This window comes from Ovis canadensis, chromosome 3 (assembly GCF_042477335.2).
Source record: "Ovis canadensis isolate MfBH-ARS-UI-01 breed Bighorn chromosome 3, ARS-UI_OviCan_v2, whole genome shotgun sequence".
NCBI classification, from domain to species: domain Eukaryota; kingdom Metazoa; phylum Chordata; class Mammalia; order Artiodactyla; family Bovidae; genus Ovis; species Ovis canadensis.
In genome coordinates this window covers 215,972,402-215,994,508 of record NC_091247.1, presented here as the reverse complement: position 1 = coordinate 215,994,508, position 22,107 = coordinate 215,972,402, and the positions used below count along the sequence as shown (strand labels likewise).

At 52.6% G+C, this 22,107-nt stretch overlaps 1 protein-coding gene across 1 annotated transcript in view; it reads right to left on the bottom strand.

Annotated features, from left to right (window-relative positions):
- The window catches only part of VWF (von Willebrand factor), a 122,547-nt gene that overhangs the window by 43,724 nt on the left and 56,716 nt on the right, over positions 1–22,107 (bottom strand). The window contains exons 18-28 of the mRNA XM_069585872.1: positions 21,261–21,421; positions 17,446–17,549; positions 16,257–16,395; positions 12,917–13,051; positions 11,452–11,598; positions 8,053–8,193; positions 7,805–7,918; positions 5,901–6,057; positions 4,958–5,116; positions 4,167–4,302; positions 857–2,241 (exon numbers count right to left, since the gene is read on the bottom strand). Of these exons, the coding sequence (XP_069441973.1) occupies positions 857–2,241; positions 4,167–4,302; positions 4,958–5,116; positions 5,901–6,057; positions 7,805–7,918; positions 8,053–8,193; positions 11,452–11,598; positions 12,917–13,051; positions 16,257–16,395; positions 17,446–17,549; positions 21,261–21,421 (2,778 nt within the window). The remainder of the gene's footprint in view (positions 1–856; positions 2,242–4,166; positions 4,303–4,957; positions 5,117–5,900; positions 6,058–7,804; positions 7,919–8,052; positions 8,194–11,451; positions 11,599–12,916; positions 13,052–16,256; positions 16,396–17,445; positions 17,550–21,260; positions 21,422–22,107) is intronic.

The following is a 22,107-nucleotide window of genomic DNA, read 5'->3' as shown; positions in this document are numbered from 1 at the left end:
GATACTCTAGAACTAGGGAGTGGGCTTCCCCAGGGACTCCATGGTAAAGAGTCCACCTGTGAATGCAGGAGACAGGGGTTCGATCTCTTGTCCAGGAAGATCCCACATGCTGTGGAGCAACGAAGTCTGTGCATCGGAACTGTTCAGCCTGCACTCTAGAGCTGGGGAACCACAACTGCTGAAGCCCAAGCGTCCTAGAGCCCGTGTTCCACAACAAGAGAAAGCACCACAATGAGACGCCCTTGCACTACAACACAGAGTAGCCCCCGCTCACCACAACTAGGGCAAAGCCTGAGTGCAGCCACAAAGACCCAGCACAGCCAGAACAAGTAATTAAATAAAGAAGAACTAGAAACTGATTAGTTGTATCAGCTAAGAAGGTAGTAATAATTGCAGGGGAGATAAACCATTTCTGAGTGCTTGCTATGTGCTAGGTACCGTTCTAAGCATTTTACAAGTAAGCACTGTTATTACCCACATCTCACAGATGCATGCATGCTGGGTCATTCAGTCGTGTCTGACTCTTTGCAACCCTGTGACTGTAGCCTGCCAGGCATCTCTGCTCAAGGGATTCTCCAGGCAAGACACGGGAGTCGGTGGCCATGCCCCTCCTCTAGGGGATCTCCCCAACCCAGTGATGAGACCTGGGTCTGCAGAATCTTTACCGTTTGAGCCACCACGGAAGCCCATAAGAAAAGATCCTTCCCCCTCAAAAGACCACAGATGCCTCTCCCTGAAGGCAGGATATGACAGAAAACACAGAGCAGGGAGACAGATTGGAGCCTGAGAACAGCATCCCCCCGAGGCAGCCCCTAGCTCCCCCAAGTCCTCGCTCCAACGCCGAGCGCCCACACACCTGGGGCAGGGGCAAGGGTGGGGAGGTGCGGGCCGTCTTCGGAGCAGCACCGCTGCAGCACCAGATCCGGAGCTTCTCGGGGGAGCCTCTCGAAGTCCTGGATGAAGATGGGGGTCTGGGGCCAGCTGACCCTCTCCAGCTCCTGCACGTCCACACGGGGGCCCACGCCGATGGGCACGAGCTGGATGTCTCCTGGCATCCGCTGGATCTTGTCTGAGGCCGGGCTGCCCGTCACCATGTAGACCAGGTTGGGCGCCTGCTCCCGGTCCCCCTGGCTGGCGGAGAAGCTGTGCTCTGACAGGTACTGCAGGGCCAGCCCCGTGTTCGTCTGGTTGCCACCCCGGTAGCGGACTTCATGGAGTCGCTGCAGGACCACCTCCTTGGACTGTGGCTCCCTGAACGAGTGCTCCACGGTCACCGTGTACGAGTACTGCAGCACCGTGACATGGATGCCGTCCCGGCCAACGTCCATGCGTCGGATCACCTCCTCCACAAACTCTGCGCTCCTGTTGAAGTTGGCCTCGCCTACCTCGTCCGAGCCTTCCAGGAGGAATGCCACATCCAGGACCACAGAGCTCCTCTTGGGTCCTGGCGGCGAAGGACCCAGGAGCTGCGGCGCCACAGTGACCTGCGCAATGAGAGGATGTCGCGTCGGGGTCGGGGCAGGCACCTCGGGGGCGAGGTCACAGAGGTAGCCGACAATCTCGTCCATCCGCTGCTCCAGCTCGTGCACGCCGCTTAGCACAAAGGCTTTGTTCTCAGACGCCTGCTTCTCGATGAGGCGGATCTGCTTGAGGCTGACGTGGGGCCCAATGCCCACCGGGACCACGGAGACCTTCTTCTTCTTCAGGCCCTGGAGGTAGCGGACCAAGTTCCGGGCCAGCCTGGGGGGCTCCTGGCTGGCCGTAAGCAGCAGGGCCACGCGAGAGGCCTCAGGCCGGTCAATCCTGCCGAAGATCTGGAAGAGCGTGTACTTCAAGACCTCGCTGGTGGAAGCCACCTCGCTGCCCGCGTACTTCACCTGCCCGGCAATGCGCCGCAGCTCGGATGGCCGCTTCCGGTCTTGCAGTGCAAGGTAGGCATGGGAGCCATCGTGGTACTCCACCACGGCCACACGGATGCGTTTCTGGGAAATGTGCAGACGCTCCATCATGCCCACCACGAACGCCTTCAGCGTCTCGAAGTCGGCCTCAGACAGCTTGGAGGAGCCGTCCAGCAGAAAGACCAGGTCCAGCAGTTTGCTGCAGAAGAAGTCGTGCAGGGGTGGCTCCGGGGTGTCCTCCACGTACGGGGTTGTGGGGCTGACCGGGCCTTCGGTGGGGGGCACGGGCAGGCCTCCTGGCTCCCTGCAGGCTTCACAAGTGAGGCTGACACCATCACAGTGACTGCAGGAGGGAGAGACCAAAATGGTTCAGAAAGAAGCTCTGGGAACTTCCCAGCCCACTGGAAAGAGACACCATGCTTAATATATGTCCCCAAGCAGCCCCCTGCACACACACACACACACACACATACATACACATGCACACATATACACACATAAATATACACATACACACATGCACACACATATACACATACACACTTCCCTTGAGTTGTGAGTCCCTTGAAAACCAAAGCTTCTACCCAACCTAGGACCTAAAAATGAATCTTTCTTCTTTCTCGGCAGTTTACACAGCCATTCAAAGTTGATTGATTTTCAACCTATGCCTCTAGCAACATAAATATTTAATTATAATCCAAGCCTTCTCCCAAATATCTCCAAAGACAAACACTGCTCTGTAATGTTGATGCTGACCAGGACTTATAAATGCTCTGCTGAAGATATATGGTTTTCAGTATTTATTAAACAGAGTCTAAGCTGCGTAATTCCGTAGCATGTTTAACATATTGGGTTTTAAGGAAGAGAGGAAAACTGGAGTAAAATCACTTTGGAGAGATGAATAAAGATTTGAAATCCCAGCTTTATCTGGCAGAACAAAGTACTGGAGGCGGTATTCTCGGGTCTCCAAGATGCCAGATGGGGAACAACGGTAACTCATTCATTCTTTCCCACAACGGACAGACGGTTTATGCCCATCACATGCCAGGATCTGGCTATGCCGCATGCCCAGCCCCAAGCCCACACACAACTTACCACCCCACCAGGCCAAGTTTCCAGTCCCCTGGTCACTTCTCTCCCTTTCACCAGGGTCCTGCAAAGTGGCAGGGTCTGCCAGACCATAGAAGAAGCTGCCTGCGGTGGAGACCCATTCAGGCTGGAACCTTGTCCTGCAGGCACTCTCAGCCATGTGGCCACTTGCTCTCAGCATTGCAATAGAGTGGGGAGACAGCAGTGCCCTGAGCCCCGGAGTATCCCTGTGGAGTGCCTCCCAGCAGTGTCCCCAGCCTGCTTCAGAACCGCTCTCCACATGGGTTTGCAGCCACAGTGTGTACCCAGATGACTGCCCTCCCCATGCGCCTGCGGCTCAGAACCCCTACTCCTCGGCACAGCCAGGGGGCAGGCAAGGTCTTAACAGAAAGTCAACTCCTACTTCCTCATACTACTCCTGTGATTTAGGGCCTCCACCCTTGGTTGATAAAGCAGAGTGACACACTCTCGAGTTTCTGTGTTTGCTAGAAAATTCACTCAGGCAGAAAGCACTCGGGGTCTGGCCCTGGCAGCTGTGGCAACGGCCCCTTTCTTCCTCAGCGAGTTCAAGTTCTCGAGTTCAGGATCCCAGAAGGAGCGGTGCTGAGCATATCAACGTCGGAACACAAATTCTCGACATAGGAGCAGGGCTTCAGGAAGCTCAGAGCTCAACCCCCCAACTCCTCCTCACCTCCCCAGGGCCAGCTGCCAGAGGCAATCGGGTAATGGGGCAGTAGGGGTCCCCTACAATCGGGAGGGGGCAGTGACCTGTGCCTCCCTCCAGTTATGAGAGCCTCATCCTGGCCACCCTGGCAGTGGCCCATGCTATGTGAGCCCCAATACAGGGTCAGGGGCTCCACCTCACTTTTCCCCCACCTGCATCCCAATGTCCAGTAAACAGGAAGTCTGCTTTCCACAGATGCCTGTCCCCAGACTAGATGCCACCTCCAGGGACAAGAAGAGGCCAGGCCCTTCCTCCAGCAACAAGGGGTAAAAACCTAAATCTCCTAAGAGGTGTTTCCTGGGGAGGAAATCTAGTCTGTCCTCAAAGACAGAGAGGCAAACTGAACAAGAATAAGACGTCCTTCCCCAAACCGACACTTCCGAGCAGACCCCCAGGTTTGACAGTAAGACCCATCATTCAGACAACCAGGGGCAGGGCAGGGGGTGCTGTGTTACCAGAGCTGGCAATGCTCAGGGTCCCCAGGGTTCAGGGTCACTTTCTTCCCGGAGGCTAAGCGCCGGCCCTCCACCTGGCACACAGGGCAGTCCTCGGGGTTGACGCAGGTCTGCAAAAGCTCGTCCAGGATTTTCCCTGCATGACAAGCCTCTCGTTAGGAGCCAAAGTTCCCACCTTGCCTGCAAGGGAGACTCTCCTGGCACCAAAGGGCCTGTCCCAGCTCTGCCTGCCTCCCCCGAGGCCACCACACTTAGGGAGCATCCTCTCACCTACAAATTGAGAGAAGGGGTTCCTTCTCCCACCTTGCCTCCTCCAAATCCCGGGACAAAGCAGGTCTTATCACCAGGGGTCTTTTTGTTCCTCCACCAAAGAAGATATCTGATAACTCTCAACCTTTGCTACCCACTGCTGTAGCCACTAACCACCAGTGGCTGGTTACATTTGAATGTAAATTAAGTAACATCAATAAAACTGAACATTCAATTCCTTAGACACAATGAGCCACGTCTGAGTTGAACTCTCCCGGCATTGCAGAAAGTTCTATCAGAAAGTGCTGCTCCAAATGATAAACCCGTCAATTGACCCCAGAAGCATCACACGAGAGCTCAGCTTGGCAAAAATCTCAGCTGGCCTGGCTCTGGTGGAAGGATGTAGAAACAGGCCGTAGGGTGACGGGGCTGGGGACAGAAGGGCCCTTGGGTGAGGCTGAGATGAAGCAGGACAGGGTGGCACTTTCCTGAGGACCAGCCCCACCCTCCATGCCATCCCCACACGGGGCCGAGGGCCTCACCAGGCGGGCAGTGTGCGTGGCAGCCCTCCACGCACTGCACGGGGCAGGCCAGGGGCTCTGGGTGCTGGCACGTGACTGGACAGGCGGGAGCACAGCTGTTGTAGCGCCACTCACATTGGTACCCACTCTCCTTCAGGTTCCGCTCCTCACAATTCTGGGCTGTGCAGACCCACAAACAGGCAGGACGGTTATTAAGGCCCCCAGGCAACCCCATGCAGCCCCGGACACATGGCGGGAGACCCGTGGGGGTGACGGCCCCGGGGGAGGAGACAATGGTGCTGGGGAAATACACAGTCACCCACGCCCGATGCATCTGGGCTTTGACAGCCCCCCAACCAGGAACCCAGTGGTTCTGAATCTGTTTTCCTTATAAACCTCATGTTCAGTCACTCAACACAGGAAGGAAGAGGTGGTGTAAGTATCTGAGCTGCTCGATCATAATGGTGTGAAGTGTGTTAGTGGCTCAGTGGTGTCTGACCCTGCAACCGCCTGGACTGTAGCTGCCAGGCTTCTTTGTCCATGGGCTTCTCCAGGCAAGAAGACTGGAGTGGGCTGTCATTCCCTTCTCCAGGGGAGCATCCCGACCCAGGGATTAAATCCGGGTATCCGGCACTGCAGGGGGACTCTTTACCGTCGAGCCACCAGGGAAGCGCTTATGAAAGTAAACGTGATCGCGTCTAATCACAGGCACACTGACCTCTTTCTTCTCTTCATCACCGCTCCCTCTTCTCCTTCTCCCAGAATTTCTCTAGAAGAGGCTCTCCCTGTTGCTCTAGTCCATCCTGACCCTCCTCACACACACCCGTGTCCTGACCTCTCCACCTCGGCCTTCACCCCTACGTGGGTCTTTCTCCCACCAAGGTGTCCACCCCCAGGGTCTCAAGGTCTAGATGTGTGAGGGAGAGGAGGCATGGCCAGGATCACGAGGGACCGCAGGACTCACGGCACAGTGTGGCTGTCCTCCAGGTCACCACTTCGCCGTGCTGGGCACACTCGTGGGCGTAGGCGGCGATGGTGTCACAGAAGCAGGCGCAGTCCCCGATGGACTCGCAGGAGCAGCTGTCGTAGATGCAAACATCCAGGTACGGCTCGGGGTTCACCTGCAAGGGAGGCACGGGCGGCCATGACCCAGGGCTGCGCTTGGGGACTCTGGCCCTCGGCCAGGCGGGAATGTGCCGTTGATTAGAGCAGGGACAGCAGCTCCAGGGCAGGAGAGATGTGAGGCCACGGTCCCCGGGAGGGGGTGGGTAAAAAGGCAGAAATCCTATGTTCTCATCTAGATTCCAGATGAGAAAGGGGAGGGAAAGGCAGGCTTGCCAGCCTCTCGATAATGAGATGTGCCTGAGAATTTTTCAGAAGAACATTCCTTTCAATCCATCTGTTCCAGGCACCTGCTGAGCCACCATCCATCCCCATAACCCACTCCCACCCTCATGGGACTCTGGGTGCTTTATATAAACACCACACACACACACATACACACTCTTTTCTGGCCTCCATTCAGCAGAGAGACCAAGAAAACCGAAAACCCATCAGGACCACCCATATACTGCCCCACTAAGATGCTATAGGCTGACATGCTTGGACCTTGGCTGGCCCAGTGCTCCTGGACTCCAACCCCAAACCTACCCTAGGGGAAGCCCACCTGTCGTCTACATTCAAGCCCAGTAACCACCTCCCGCCTTCATCTGCCGCACACCTGACCCCCATACACCAGCCTTCCTACCCGGTGGCCACCTGCTGTCCACGTTCAAGCCCAGTAACCACCTCCCGCCTTCATCTGCTGCACACCTGACCCACACACACCAGCCTTCCTACCCGATGGCCACCCGCTGTCCACGTTCAAGCCCAGTAACCACCTCCCGCCTTCATCTGCCCCATGCACCAGCCTTGCTCGGGGAAGTTACAGTTGGCATGAACCAGACATTAAGCAGCTCACTGTGCCCAGCAGCCTGGGTGTCTTTGACCCTCTCACTGCTTTCCCACTTCCTGCTTGGGTGCCTGAGGTCTCCCCCAAACCAGGGGATCCTACGTATCCTTCCGGGTCCTGAGGGACTAAAAATCACTGGCTGGACAGGAAGAGATGAAACACAGGTGTTCAGCCACTCCCACGAGAGAGACACAACGAAGCAGCAGGTCTCTGCACCTGGCTGTGACTGCCCCCAGATGTGTACATACATACACAAATACACACATACCCATAGATACACACGTGCGCATATATACATTCAGACAGAGACAGAAAACTACACTGAGCCTTTCTCGGAGAAATTCCTCATCACCACGTGAGATAAAGACATCAAAAGAAGCCATAAAATGCAGGCTCAAAATCTGGGTTTAAGGGGACTTCCCTGGTGGTCCAGTAGTTGGGATTCTGCACGCCCAATGCAGGGGGCACAGGTACAATCCCTGGTCAGGGAACTAAGATCCCACATGCCATGCAGAGCAGCCAAAAAAAATTCTTTTTAATCTGGCTGTAAGACCAGAAGAGTTTCTGTAAGACAAGACCTGGGAGCCCAGGGCAGGGGCAGGACGCCTAGGGCCAGAGACACAGCAGGGGCAGGAGAAGGGAACCTACCATTCTGAGGTTAGAGATAAGGTAACCTGTGTGGGACAAGCCCCAAGACTGAGGCCAGGAGAGCAGCTCAGGCAGGACGCACAGAGAGCCAACCATTGCACAGAAGAAAAAGGCTTTGCCAAGCACTGCTTTCCTAATAAGCCGTCAACTATTCTTTCTGTTTCTCAGACTGAAGCCACGAGAGGTGAGCAACTACAGATCATTTCTAAAGCTCCTGGAAGCATCCATGGTTAGAAGTGCCTGCCCCCCAGATCCCCCGCTGCCCTTACCAGCCTGTTGCACTCCCGGAAAACATCACTGGTGAGGACCCTGCAGGAGGAATCCACCATGGTCTGCTTCATGACGTTGTTGTGGCAGGTGGCAGGGGCCGAGTCCAGCGGCACCTGGGGAACCAAGAGGGAGAACACAGATGGACCCAGAACAGTCAACCCGGAAGCACCCAAGAGGCCCTCTCCCCAAGCCCCGCCCCTGCAGGCCACACCACTCACTTCGCACAGCACTGGGGGCCCCAACCTACCTTCTGGGTGTCAGCGCAATGCGGGCTCACTTTCCAGGAATTCCCAAAGTCCACAGGGTCTTCCTCCACTTGGAGGCTGCTGCTGGTGAGGTCATTGTTCTGGACGCCATCGAAATTCCCACACAGGCCGCATACCCGCTCCTGGGGAACAAGTAGAGGCAGCGTGAGCTTTGCAAACCTCGGAGCAAACTGGCTGAGTCAGGAGGAGGAGGGTTTCGGGCAGCACGGGAGGCAGACTCGCCTGAGGAAGAGGAGGAGGGAAGGGGATGGGAGGGCAGCCCAGAGGGAGACCGAGGTGGTCAGCAAAGCCTCAACCCTGCCAAGGCCCTTTCCCTGCTTCTGCACTGACCCCCATGCTGCAGCTGTTCAGTCACTCAGTTGTGTCCGACCCCCTGTGACCCCGTGGATTGGCCTCCCTGTCCTTCACCATCTCCCTGAATTTGCTCAAACTCATGTCCATTGAGTCAGTGATGCCACCCAACCATCTCATCCTCTGTCTCCCCCTTCTCAGTATGAGCATAAATGACCCCATGTTAAGGTTAAGGAAACCAAGGTCATTCACAGAGAGAAGCAGCGCACCCAGGTCCCTTGGAGGCCCAGTTAAGCAGCCTGGGCCTTGATCACTGCAGTATGAACCACCAGCTGCCCCAGTAAGGGTCTGAGCCAAAGAGAAGCTGGTTCAGCATTACATCAGTGAGAGTGTGAGAGGTCTGAGGAAGGAGCCCTCTAGTCCCACTTGACTGTGGACAGGTGCTTGCCTTCCCTGGACAACTGCAGCCTGTTCAGAGCAGGCTGGCCAGGACTCTCTGCGTGTTAGTCACTCAGTTGTGTCCAACTCTTTGCAACCCCGTGGGCTATAGCCCACCAGGCTCCTCTGTCCATGGAATTATCCAGGCAAGAATACTGGAGTGGGTCGCCATTCCTTCTCCAGTGAATCTTCCCGACCCAGGGATCTAACCCAGTTCTCCTGCATTACAGGCAGATTCTTTACCATCTGAGCCACCAGGGAAGGCCAGGATTCTGCTGTATACTAAATGCTACCAGGGTTGACATAATATCTTACTTCTCTCCATGTTCACCTATCAGGGGATGCAGTATACAACAAATCCTGACCAACTAATGAATGAATAGATGGAAACCATCACATAGGAACCACTGGACAAAGACTTCTCCAGCGGTCCATTGGTTAAGACTCTGCCTTTCAATACAGGGGGTGCAGGTTCGATCCCTGGTCAGGGAACTAAGATTTCATAAGCCACGAGGTGTTGCCAAAAAAAAATTTTTTAAGTGGACAAAATCAGCCTGGAAAAGAAAAGGTGATGCTTTTAGAACCTTTCTGAAGTCCTGCCTTGAGACAAAGAGAGGTGACTTATTTTGTTTTGCTAGGAAACTTGTAAGAAAAATGTTCTCCCAGGCAGGCAAAAGGACAAAGATTTTTACGTGGCCTAACGGCCCCTGTGTATGGCCCTGCCTGGTCCCTGTCCTTACTGACCACCAATCACCTCAAGCCCCTCCTCTCTAGCCACTCTGGTCTGCTTGTTCCATACAAACACCATCTACCTCAGGGACTTGGCACCTGCTGTGCCATCTGCCTAAACTCAGGATATTTACCATCTGCCTAAAGTCAGGATATTTACATGACTCCCTTCCCTCTTCCCCAAAGACTCTTCTCACACTTTCTGAGACAAGTCTCATCAGACCAACCAATCTAAAATACTTAGTGGCCCAGTGGTTTAGAATCAGCCTTGCAATGCAGAGGATGTGGGTTTGATCCCTGGTCGGGGAGCTAACAGCCCACATGCCGTGGAGCAACTAAACCCAAGCGCCACTAGAGAGTCCCTGCTCTGCAATGGAAGAAGATGCAACACAGCCAAATAAATAAAAAATAATAATAATAACATATAACAGGGACTTCCCTGGTGGTCCAGTGGCTAAGACTCCATGCTCCCAATGCAGGGGGCATGGGTTTGATCCTTGGTCAGGGAACTAGATCCCACATGCTGCAACTAAGAGTTTACATGCTGCAACTAAAGAGTTCATGCTGCAACTAAGACTCGGAGCAGCCAAATAAATAAATATATATTTTTAAAATGTATATATAATCTTTAAAAAATAAAACACACAATATCCCCACTAGAGTATGACCTCCGTCAGGCTTCCCCGATGGCTCAGAGAGGAAGGGATCTGCCTGCAGTGCAGGAGATACAGAAGATGCAGGTTCGATCCCTCGGTCAGGAAGATGCCCTGGAGGCAGGCATGGCAACTCACTTTAGTATTCTTGCCTGGAGAATCCCATGGACAGAGGAGCCTGGTGGGCTGCAGTCCATGAGGTCACAAAGAGTCAGACACAACTGAGCGATTAAGCAAGCAGGCAGGGTTGTGGTAGGCAAAACGACACCAGGCCCTGAAGATGTCCACGTCCTAATCCCCAGAACCAGGAATATGTCACCGTACATGGCTAAGGGAACCTTGCAGGTGTGTTAGGTCAAGGATCTTGAGACAGGAAGACTGTCCTGGGTCATCGGGGTGGGCTCAGGGTGATCACTGGGCCCCATACGGGGTGCAGGAGAAGTCGGAATGAGAAAGGCGATGAGACAGAGGGAAATGGAGAGGAGAAGGTGCTATGCTGCGGGCTTTGAAGGTGGAGGATGGGCCCCAGCCAGGGGTTCGGGCAGTCTCCTGAAGCTGGGAAAGGCGAGGACAGAGTCTCCCCTCACTGTATCAATAGGAAGTGATTTGCCCCCGTAACCAGAGTGCCTAGAACAGTGCTTGACACGTAACAGGAGTTTAGTAAGCATTCGTTGAATAATGAAATGAGTGCGTTGCTGATGCTCTCCAGAAATGGCATGGGGTCGCAAGGAGCAGCCTCACTCAGGTACGAGCTGAGAATGAGCCATCAGAATGCTGGGAAAGTGGGTCCTGCCGCCAGGGCAGACAGAGCATTCATCACATACATGCGTGGAGGAAACGAAGTCCCAGCAAACCATTGAGACCTGGACAGACATCACGAGCTTCCCCCCAAGCAGGTGATGAGCCGGCTCACCACAGCCCTCGGCAGGTGCTGGCCTGGGCTCCGTGGGAGGCGCACCCAGAATGTTCTGCCGTGTTATAGCCACATTGTGCGTGATGGATTTTGCTCCTTAGGTTAGGAAACCTTAAAAATACCTACTGTCAGTCAAGGGACTGTTTGCAGGGTCCAGGACCCTCCATCCTGCCCACAGGCAACTGTCTCGGGAAACAGCCGAGGTGAACTCTAATCCTTGAGTCTTATCTGTGTTGGGAGGAGGCTGACCACCCACCTTTCCCCTGAGACTGTGGGTGGGGGGATCCCAGATGCTGCTCAAGGAGCTGAAGATGCAAGGAGACAGAAGAGGGAGGAAGTGGAGAAAGGCCACCCACCTGGTACGTCCGCTTCAGGAACACAGAGATGGCCAGGTGCCCGTCCCAGACCACAGAGAGGGCCTTGCCCAGCAGCACAGTGATGTACCGGCCAGACTCCACCACCTCGAAGTGCGTCTCATCCTTCATGGGCTTCTTCACGTTCACCTGAGCGAGAGACCAGGACAGTAAGGGACAGTATATATGTGTGTATACATGTATATATATATAAAATGCATGCTTGTATATGTGTATACTGCTGCTGCTAAGTCACTTCAGTCATGTCTGGCTCTGTGCAACCCCACAGACGGCAGCCCACCAGGCTCCTCTGTCCTTGGGATTCTCCAGGCAAGAACACTGGAGTGGGTTGCCATTGCCTTCTCCAATATATGTGTATATACCTGTATATGTACGTGTATATATATAATGTATGCTTGTATACGTGTGTATATATATTCGTGTGAATAGTGCATGTATATGTGTGTATTCGCTTATATATATAACAAATGTGAGACAGTATAAATGTAAGTATAACATATTTGCAAGTATAATGTATGCATATGTATGTGTACAGACATTTGTATATATTATATATATAAATGTGGGTACATACGTATACATGTGTATGTATGTGTGTATACCTTTGTACACATTATATATGTGTGTGGGACACAATATTTATGTGTATGTACCCGTGTGTATACATTTGTATGTATATGTGTGTATACATTTGAATATATAATATATATGTACGTGTGTACATTATATTTATATGTGTTACATACATCTGTGTGTATAATACATATAACTGAGTATACAGTATATATGTATACATGCATGTAAATGTGTGTATACATTTGTACATATAATACATACAGCTATGGGTATATAATATGTATGTATATGTGTGTGTGATTATAATATATATTTGTATAATACATGTGTTTACGTGTGTATATATGTATCTAATACATATAACTATGGGTACATAATACATGTGTATGTGTGTGTAGAATATATGTGTGTATATGTGTGTGTTCACGTGTATATATATAATTCATATGACTATGGTACATAATATATATGTATATGTGTGTACACAAGTGTGTGTGTTTGTACGTGTATAATGCGTGTTTATATATACATATGTCTACGTGTATATTGTAATAACATGACTATGGGCATATAACATATGTGCGTGTACACACGTATTCCCATATGAAAGTCCTCCCCCCCTCCACTACCCCCCAAGTCAGCCCGGCTCTTCCTACACTGGCGCAAATACAGTTACACACCCTCCTCCACACGTGTCTGCACTTCCTTCTGCTAAAATCCATCACCATCTGCACCTGCCCCCCTCGCGGGACGTGGTGAGGTCTCTCCACCAGCAGCATCGGGCTCCACCTGCAATGTCCTGAATGAACGCTGGGCGCTGCTCCCCATCAGCTGAGGGGGGACTGAAGGTGGGGGACCAGCCCACACTCACCTCCCCGTCAAACAGCTCGATCTCTCCTCCCTCCACCAGGATGGTGATGCGCTTCCTGCACTTCAGGGAGGGGACGCTGCACCCCTCATTCCCCACCAGGACCCGGAAGGTCCCAGGGTTACTACCGCAGTGGTCCTGGGGAAAAGGGTGGGTGTCAGGAGAGAAACACGATCCTTCCACCCCTCCCCAGACCAGCAGACCAGTGACTCCCAGGCCTTTGAAGGGAGTGTTACAGGAGGCTGCCATGACCACATGCACGTGTGTGTGCTTGCGTGTTCATGAGCCAGACGACACTCACACGTGTGCCAGCCTCAGCCATCACCCACGAGCAAGTGCCTACAGTCAGGCAGGGAGAAGGGCTGAGGGGCAGGAGGGAGGAAGAAGGGAGACAGTGGGAGTGTGGACACCTCAGCCTGCTGATCCCCCACCCCCGGAGCCTGTTGGGCCAGCCTCAGCAGGGACCCACACTATCAGGCATGCGACACTTGGTAGATCCAAGCTCCAGCAGAGTCCGCTGGGTGGCTGGCCAGGACTGCCAAAGACCGCCAGACCAGCAACACCAGCTGAGCTGCCACCTCTAGAAGGGAACAGAGGCTGAGTGGGCACTGGTCCTCGCTGGGGTCCGCACAGAAAAGAAGCAGAAAGGGACACACTTCTGGCAAACGCCTCCCATCGTGGCTATCGTGGCTGTCGCTGCGGTGTGATGGGGAAAACCACTCAACTGAGAAAAGCTAGGTGCGGGCTTGTTTCTGCCACATCTGGGATGAGGTTGAGTGGGTCATTTACCTCTCTGACTCTCACACAAACACACACATACATGCACACACAGCACACACATACAATACACACTTGCATACATACACACACATATACATAATCAGACACACATTCATACACACACCAAGACACACATACATACAATACCCACTTTCTCGCATACACACATGCACATATACACACATGCACACACACGTACAAACACATAGGCATGCATTTGTATACACACAAAGACACACATACATAACACATACAGTACATGTTCATACAGTCACACATGCATATACACACAAGTGCACACATATACATACAAACACACATACACAGACACATTCATATACACACATACACCCACATGTGCATACATAGATAACACATGCAATACACACTCTGCACATATATGGACACATACACTCACACACACATACATACATCCCACACATAAGACGTGCCCCTCTGTAAGATGGAATTAGCCAACCTAACGGGAGTCTTGGGTTAAACGGGTTTGTCTCAGGCAAATGGGGTTGTCAGGTTAATGCGTTTGTGTTGGGTTAGTGGGATGGCTGGGTTAAACGGGTTAGTGCTGGGCTAATGGGATTGTGAAAGTTGTAAGAGGGAGCAAAGGTAGAAGGGCTGTGTCACCAGCGGAGATTTTTCTGAAGGGGAGAGTTTAGTCCTGAGAACACCTCCCAGGGGAGGAAGCGGAGACAGGGAGGGGACCCGGGAAGAGCATCAAGGGGACATCGGCACTGGCTGTGGGGCAGGACTAGTAGCCCCCCGAGGGGCACAGCTCTGTTGGGGCACGACTGCCCACCTGGGCAGCTTCACTGGGCAGGCAGAGCCAGGGCAGGGGGTCTGACCAGTTCCTCTCACTGCACTGAACTGTCATGCTTTCTGGGTGCCCAGATCTGAACCTGACTGAGGATGGAGCTCCAGAGCTGGGGTCACCCCTTCTTTTGCTACCAAGGCTGGAAGGCACACAGGTAACAAACATGGGCTTCCACATACGATCTGCGGGGAAGCCCCAGAGGGCACCTGGGTGTGCATAAAACCATTTCATGGGGTGCATGCCCGTCTGCCAGCACGCCACTCACCTCTCTGGGGCCAACCTGGGGCAAGGGACAGAGGCAGGGGGCTCCTTCCCCCCACAACAGGCAGGTGTCACACTCCATCTTGCTCGATCCCCAACTCCTTGCAGCTCTGACTCTGGGGCTGAGGCTCCTAGGGGTCTGTGGTCCTCCCTCCAGACCACACCGAGCCCCTCCTTCCCAACTCAGGAGAAGGGAGATGAACAGACCTCCATTTATTTAAGCTGCAGAGTCCAGCCTCCTCATTGTCATGAATAAAGAGCCCAGCCCTCCTTGCCCACCCACATCGGTGTCAACCAGCAAGAGAAACACCCAGGAGTCCACCCACCAGGAGACGGGGCAGAGCTGCCCTGAGTCCACAGCTAGGATCCCCTGGGGCTGCTTCCCACCCTGCAGGCAGTAGGACCTGCTCTAGCCCACACTCCCTACTCTGAGCTGCACTAGGTTGGAAATGAAAATGGTGAATAGGATAGAATAGGACAGGATATGACAGGATAGACTAGAATAGAATAGGAGCCCCCTCCATATGAAACTTCAAGTTGCGAACCTTCAAAGATGCAAACGTGCAACTTGTGTTCTAGCAAGGAACCATCACATCAGGTGTGAGTGAACGGGCAGCTTGCCCCCGTCTCCCATCGCTGCTGGCCCTTCAGCTCCACCATCTCCCCCGCTCCTCTCCCTCCTCCGGTCAGTGGCTCTTCTTGCCTGGTCACTCGATGCCAGCCCCTGTGTGCCAGCCCCTGTATGCCAGCCCCTGTGTGCCAGCTGTTGTGTGCTTTTGTACTATTGTACTTTTGTAAAGTACTATCGTACTTTTCAACGTACTGCACTGTGAGATTAAAAATGTTTTCTTTATTTTTCTATTTGTTTTTTTGTGTGAAAAGTATTATAAACCTGTTACAGTATAGTACAAAATACAGCCAGCTGTGTTAGCTGGGTACCTAGGCTAACTTAGGTGGACTTCTGAACAAACTGGACTTATGAACGTGCCCTCAGAAGAGAACTCATTCATAAGTAGGAGACACGCTGCAGAAGAGAACAGAACAGAATAGATAGAATGGAACAGAATCACAGGGAGGGAAGGAAATTCCAGGAGTCATTTCCACCATCCCCAGTGGGCTGTCCACCACACAAGGATGCTGGCAGAGAGGGTGCCGGGGCCAAAATCCAGCCCCGACTCCACTAGCCATGGTTGGTCCCCTGACCAAGCTGTGTCTGCCAGGAGGAAAGAAGCCCTTCTCTCATTCCCTTGCGCTGGAATTGGGGCAATGGGAGCCTGCTCCACACCAAGGCCAGTTGACCAATGAGTTTCCGTCCATCCCTGGAGGCGTCCAGAGAGTTGAGGCAAGTCGGCAGTCACCGGGGTCTTGAGGCGCCGCCTCTCCAGGGACTGGGAAGTCACTCCCTTAGAAACCAGCCCCCAGAGCTGTTTCCATAAGCAGCTGTAGCCTGGGACACTGCCCCCCAGGTCTCACCTGTACCAGGACGTACTGGCACTCCCCCGGGAACAGGTACTTGAGCCCATCAAAGGTGAAGTAGTGAGCCAGGCCCACGGCAGAGCAGCCAGCATCACACACGCGGTCCGTACAGTTCCACTTCCGGTCCTGACAGACGCTGGGGACAGGAGACGGGGGGTGAGGAGGAGGCCCTTGGGTACGGGGGCAGGTCCGGCATCAGGGCAGCCAGGACGCCACCCACCTCCAGAAGGCCTTGGGAACTGGTAGGTGGCTTCAAGACCTGCAGATCGGACATTGCAGGGCTCTGCAGTCATGAACGCCCATGTTTTTAGGGCACAGGGCCCAGCAGGAGAGGGAAGCCACGCTACCCACTCATCACAAGGGGGAAACGGGCAAAGCAGAGCCCCAGTTGTCCAAGGTGACCCGGGGACACTGTCACCACCTGCGCCAAAAGTGCTGAAGCCCAGTCTCCCGGGACATTACCTGGGAAGGGCGACTGGTCTCTACACAACAGACCCCAAGGCCAAGAGCCCCTCTGAGGCTAAGGGAACACACAGGACAGAAGAGCAGGCAAGTTCTGAGGCAGAGAAATGGTGACCAGCCATGAACTTTTGCCAGGAGAGGGTCTATGTGGGCAGCAATGTGTATAAACCCACAGGGACTTGCCAGCTGCCCGTGCCCCCATCTCCCACTCTGTACCAGAACCAACATCGGGAAGTCCACTCTAGGCATCAGCGGTGGGATGCTCAGACCTCCAGCCCCTTCCTGCCTGGCCCCTTGGCCCATCCCTAAAGCTCTGCACAGCTCCAAAGAAAGGCCGGGTGATGAGCAGAGTCAAGGACTGGGTGAAGGACGGTCCCTTTCCAGGCAGGCACCCTCACAATATGCCTGGGGGAGGGGGACCAGGATAAGGCCACAGAAGGACCCCAACCTGGTGCCCTGGGGTGGTTTGGTTGCATGTGCAGTGATGGACATGGCCCTTATCTTGCCCCTGCCCCTCTCCCCGCAGGGAAACACTGCTTTCCAGAGAGCATCCATCCAGGGCGAGCCCAGGGGATGAAAAAGATTCTCCCATTTGACAGATGGAGAAACAGAGGCAGAGGGGAAAGGACAGGTGCAGTCATATTCCCACGGGTGGGGAGTGGGCAAGCGACCAAACCCCTCCCCGACCTGCCCCCAGCGCCCCCGGAACCGCTTCCAGCCTCACCAGGTGTTGCAGTCGGCCTTCACCCTGTCTCCGGGGGCGTACTCTCTGCCCTGGTGGAAGCAGGGGCACCTTTCCAGGGCCACACACCTGTTCTCATGCCGGACCTGAGGGAAATCGAATGGAAAGTCTTGAGGCCGAAACGAGTGAACAGCCGCGGCCAGACGCAACCCAAGGAGCCCACGCCCAGATCGGGACTGGAGAGCCTGCTCAGCTCTCATCCACACTGGTCCTCCTGGCTCAGCTGGAGACACTCCGACCCCCTCTGCCCTCACACACTGCTGCAGGCAAGCGCCCTGGGACCCAGTGGAGACTCTGGTAACACCTGTCAAAAGCCCCTGGCACATGCATCTCCTTAGACCCAGTAATTCTTCCAGGGGATTTCTCCAAAGGTAAGAGAGTTATGGGCAAAGATTAATGTGCAATATTTATCACTCCAAAAAAAGTGGGAGCAATTAAGTGTTCAACGATAGGAAAATGACTAAGCCCACTGAGGAATCTCCAGGTGATACTGTTCAATGGAAATATTAAAATCTTAAAAGTTTTGAGAACTACTTATTCTGTTAATTTTTAAAACAAGAGAGAAAAAAACTGTATATACATATAGTCTCAATTATGAAAAAAATATATATATATACTTCAAAAACTGTCTGGAAGGGAATTTAGAAGTTGCCTCTGGAGGGCCGGGATAAGGGAGTTTGATTTTCTTTTTGTGGTTTTTAAATTTTTTTCTGATTGTTCTTCATTGAGCATTTATTATGTTCTATAACTGAAGAAACCGGACAATCGATTTAATGAAATGAAGTAGTTAACAATGTACTTAATGTCCTGGAGGTGAAAGCGGAATACCGGCCACAAGCAGGGATTGACCAGAACCAGAGGCTGGGGGTTTTCAAGTCCCACGAGTCCCCTCCTGAGGGTCCGACACACCTGCCCTCCTCCCCCACCCTCCACCCGCCGAGGAGTTACCACGTGACAAGTTATACTCCTCATGGATGCCGCCGAGGGGGCGGGGGAGAACTGAGAAGAGCCACTGGCCCCGGTGGGCTCAGGAAGAGCTGGCCAAGCCCCTCTGACCCCACACGGGGATCTGCTTCCATCCTGGCAGTCCAGGAGGCAGCCCTGGACGCCCACTCTGCATGACCTTGAGAGAAGGACCCACAGCACTCTAGTTCCAAAGCCACCCAAGGGTGAGAGGCTTCTGGTCTGGGTGCCCCAGCATCCACGTGACCCCATTGCTCCACAGATAAATCTGGGACCCAAGCCCTGGGACAGGGCGGTCTTGGGCTGAACAAAGGGCTTTCACGTCAGGGATCACAGACTGAAATTACGTGTGTGAGTATGTACATATGTGCATGCATGTATGTGTGTTTGTATGCACGTGCTTCTGTATATGCATGCATGTGTGTGCATGTGTGTATATTTGTGTGTCTTGTATATGCACATGTGTGTTTGTGTTTCTGTGTGTATGTGTGGGCACATGTGTGTATGTGGGTGTGTGCCTGTGTGTATGTGGGTGTGTGCCTGTGTGTATGTGGGTGTATATATGTGTTGATATATGTGAGTGCCCATGTGTCTATATTTGTGTTTGCCTGTATGTATATGTGTGTGTGTGTGTGCATGCCTACGTGTATGTGTGGGTAGGCATATGTGTGTGTATGACTGTGTGCCTGTGTGTGCCTATATATATGTGTGTATGCCTGTGTGTCTGTGTGCATGCCTGTGTGTATATGTGTGCATGCCTGTGTGTATATGTGGGTGCATGTATGTATATGTGTGGCTGCATGTATTTTGTTAATATACATGAGAGTACATGTGTGTCTTTATGTGTGTGCCTGTGTGTGTGTCTATATCTGTGTGCGCCTGTGTGTATGTGTGTGTGTGTGCATACCTATGTGTATGTATGGTTAGGTGCATGTATATATGTGTGTGCCTGTGTGTGTGCATATGTGTATATGTGTGCTTGTGTGTATACGTATGCTTGCCTCTGTGTGAGTATGTGTGTGTGTCTTGTGTATGTGTGTATCTCTGTGGGGGGGTTTATACATGTGAGTATAAGTGTGTCTATATGCGTGTGTACCTCTGTGTGTATGTGTGTATATATGTGTATATATGTGTGTTTGCCTATGTATATGTGAGGCAAGGTTTCCCATCAGGAGGCTCTCAACTGTAATGCCACCAGCCCAGCTGAATCACTCAGAGTCCTAAAGCATTTTAAAAAAAGATCCACAGGGATAGAAAGATAAGGACACAATGTAGCAGGTGGGCGGGATGTAGATGAGAACTGGTCCACATGGAGGGTGGGCCAGCACCGCAGCCCTCAAGTGAAGTTTGTACAAGTCAGTCTCTTGGACATGTTTAAAAAGAAGAGGCCCATCCCTGCCTAGCATCTGCCCCTTTGGGACATGAGAAGGATGATACGATAAAGGGGACAATTGTCCTTCAAGGACTTCAGAAGAGGACAGGCAGAGATAGTAGTCACGTTTGTTCATCAGCTCATGACATCTTGAGCAAGAAAGGTTTGTGCTGAGAACTTGGTCCTGGGTTTCAATCGGTCCCAAGAAAAACTATGAAGTAGAAAAAAATTGGTTTTGTCACTTTTCTCTGGAAAAAACCCCACCTTCACCCCTTCACACTGACCCATTCTCCAAAATCTTTGTTTTCCCTTCCAACTTTGCTATGTCCTCCCTGCTAGTATTTCCAGCTCAATGCATGTTTGCTACCAGGAAAGACTCTGATGAACTAACTCTCACTAAAGTGTGAATGACTTCCTATGAGGATTTATAGGAGAAGCTTTTTTAAAGTTCTTTTTTGTTAACCAAACTAACTTTATACCTATCATATTTTAGTAAATCTGATGAGGTGACAAACCATAGGAAGTATAGGAGATATCTTTGAGACAGGAGGGCTTTCTGGAACCTTTTAGGATTACATTTCATAGGATTTACAATGCCCTCCTGTGAGGCTGTCTGTGGATGGGCCCCTGAGCCCAAGCTCTAGCTTTCAAGAAGCAGCCCCAACTAAGAGGGGAAGGGAGAGAAGAAATAAATCAGGAGATTGGGATTGACATATACTCACGACTAAACATAAAGTTGATAACGAATAAGAACATACTGTACAGCACAGAGAACTCTGCTCAATACTCTGTAATGAGCTATATGGGGAAAAGAATCTAAAAAAGAGTGGATACATGAATAACTGATTCACTTTGCTGTGCAGCAGAAACTAACACCACAGTGTAAATCCAAATACACCAATAACAATTAATTTAAAACAAAATCAAATAAAAACAGCGCCAAAGTCTTTTCAGGCTTCCCAGTGGACCAGCGAGAAAATAGGGCCTCAAAGGACCAGGGAAGAGGTTCCCTGATGCCAAGAGGTTCCCTGATGCCAGCAGAGCTGGATACCAGTTTGGAAGATGTGGCCACTAGACTTCAGAGGTAAGCGAGCATCTCGCAGACAGTGGTACAACACCTGGGGCCGGGAGACAGACCAGGATTTCCACTACACAATTGTGTATCCTCGAATGGTTCTGTGTCTCTTCTCTCCTTGGTCTCCTCTCCAGTGTGGCAGGAAGTGTTGAAAGCTTGAGTCTAGGGCTCTGCCTGGAGGCTGTGTCCAGCCCTGGCTGGAGGGCAAGAGATGGGCACTGGACTGTATTTGCTGCCACCTTGTGGTGGGTGCAGGTAATAGTCTAATTTAAACGCAGGTGGTGCATTCAAGAATTTATGAACAAAAAGGCCTGGGAATTTTTCTAGAGCAATCCCCTCATTTTTGTTGATCCTTCATGGGAAAACATACAAAATCTGGGCTCTCACCATGCCCGGGGGGCAGAGGCAGCCGGACACACAGCCCGTGCTCACGCATTCCAGGTCATAGTTCTGGCAGGTCTTGGTGCATTCGAGCCCTTCGGCCCTCGGGTTGTCAGCAGGGCACACCAGCTTGACCATGGGGGGCCGGCAGGACAGGCTCCTTTTGCCTTGGAGTCAGGAAAGCCACAGGTCAGCGGAGGGGTGAACACGTCTGCTGTCTACCCTGTCCGTCCCCTGCGTGCAGTCACTCTACCGCAGAGGCTCAGGCTGTCCACGCCCTGGGACACGGCACTGCCTGACCTCCAGCCAGGCTCTGGGCAGCAGCTTCATCTACTCATCTGACCTCTGACCTTTGCCCACACTGAAGGCACTTCTGCTGAGCTCAGCACCCCTCCGATGGCCCGTGGTCCTCATCCCCCAACCCTGCTGTTGCCTACTACACTGAATCAGGACACACCGCAGAAACGTCCAGAGCCAGGATTTAGCCTGGTGCTAAAAAGGAACCTCTGCCCCAGCACAACCATTCCTAAAATTAGCTTAATCACAAGAACTTTAAAGGGGGCTTTGCTCACATGTCCTCCTCTGCCCGGTCCCCAACCGTCCCAGCCCCTCCATTTAAACCTGGAACGCTCCATCCCTGGACCCTCCTACCTACCCCCCACCCCGGCTTTGTCACTCTCCACCTGATCACCGCCTGACATCACCCTCTGATGCACCGTTTGTTTTACTTCTTTGTTGACTGCTCACACCCACCCCACCCACAGGCTAAAATAGCTGCTCCATGAAGGCGGCGGGGGGCAGGGAGAGTGCGATATCTGCTCTGTTCACTGATACATTTCCTGACAAGTAGTAT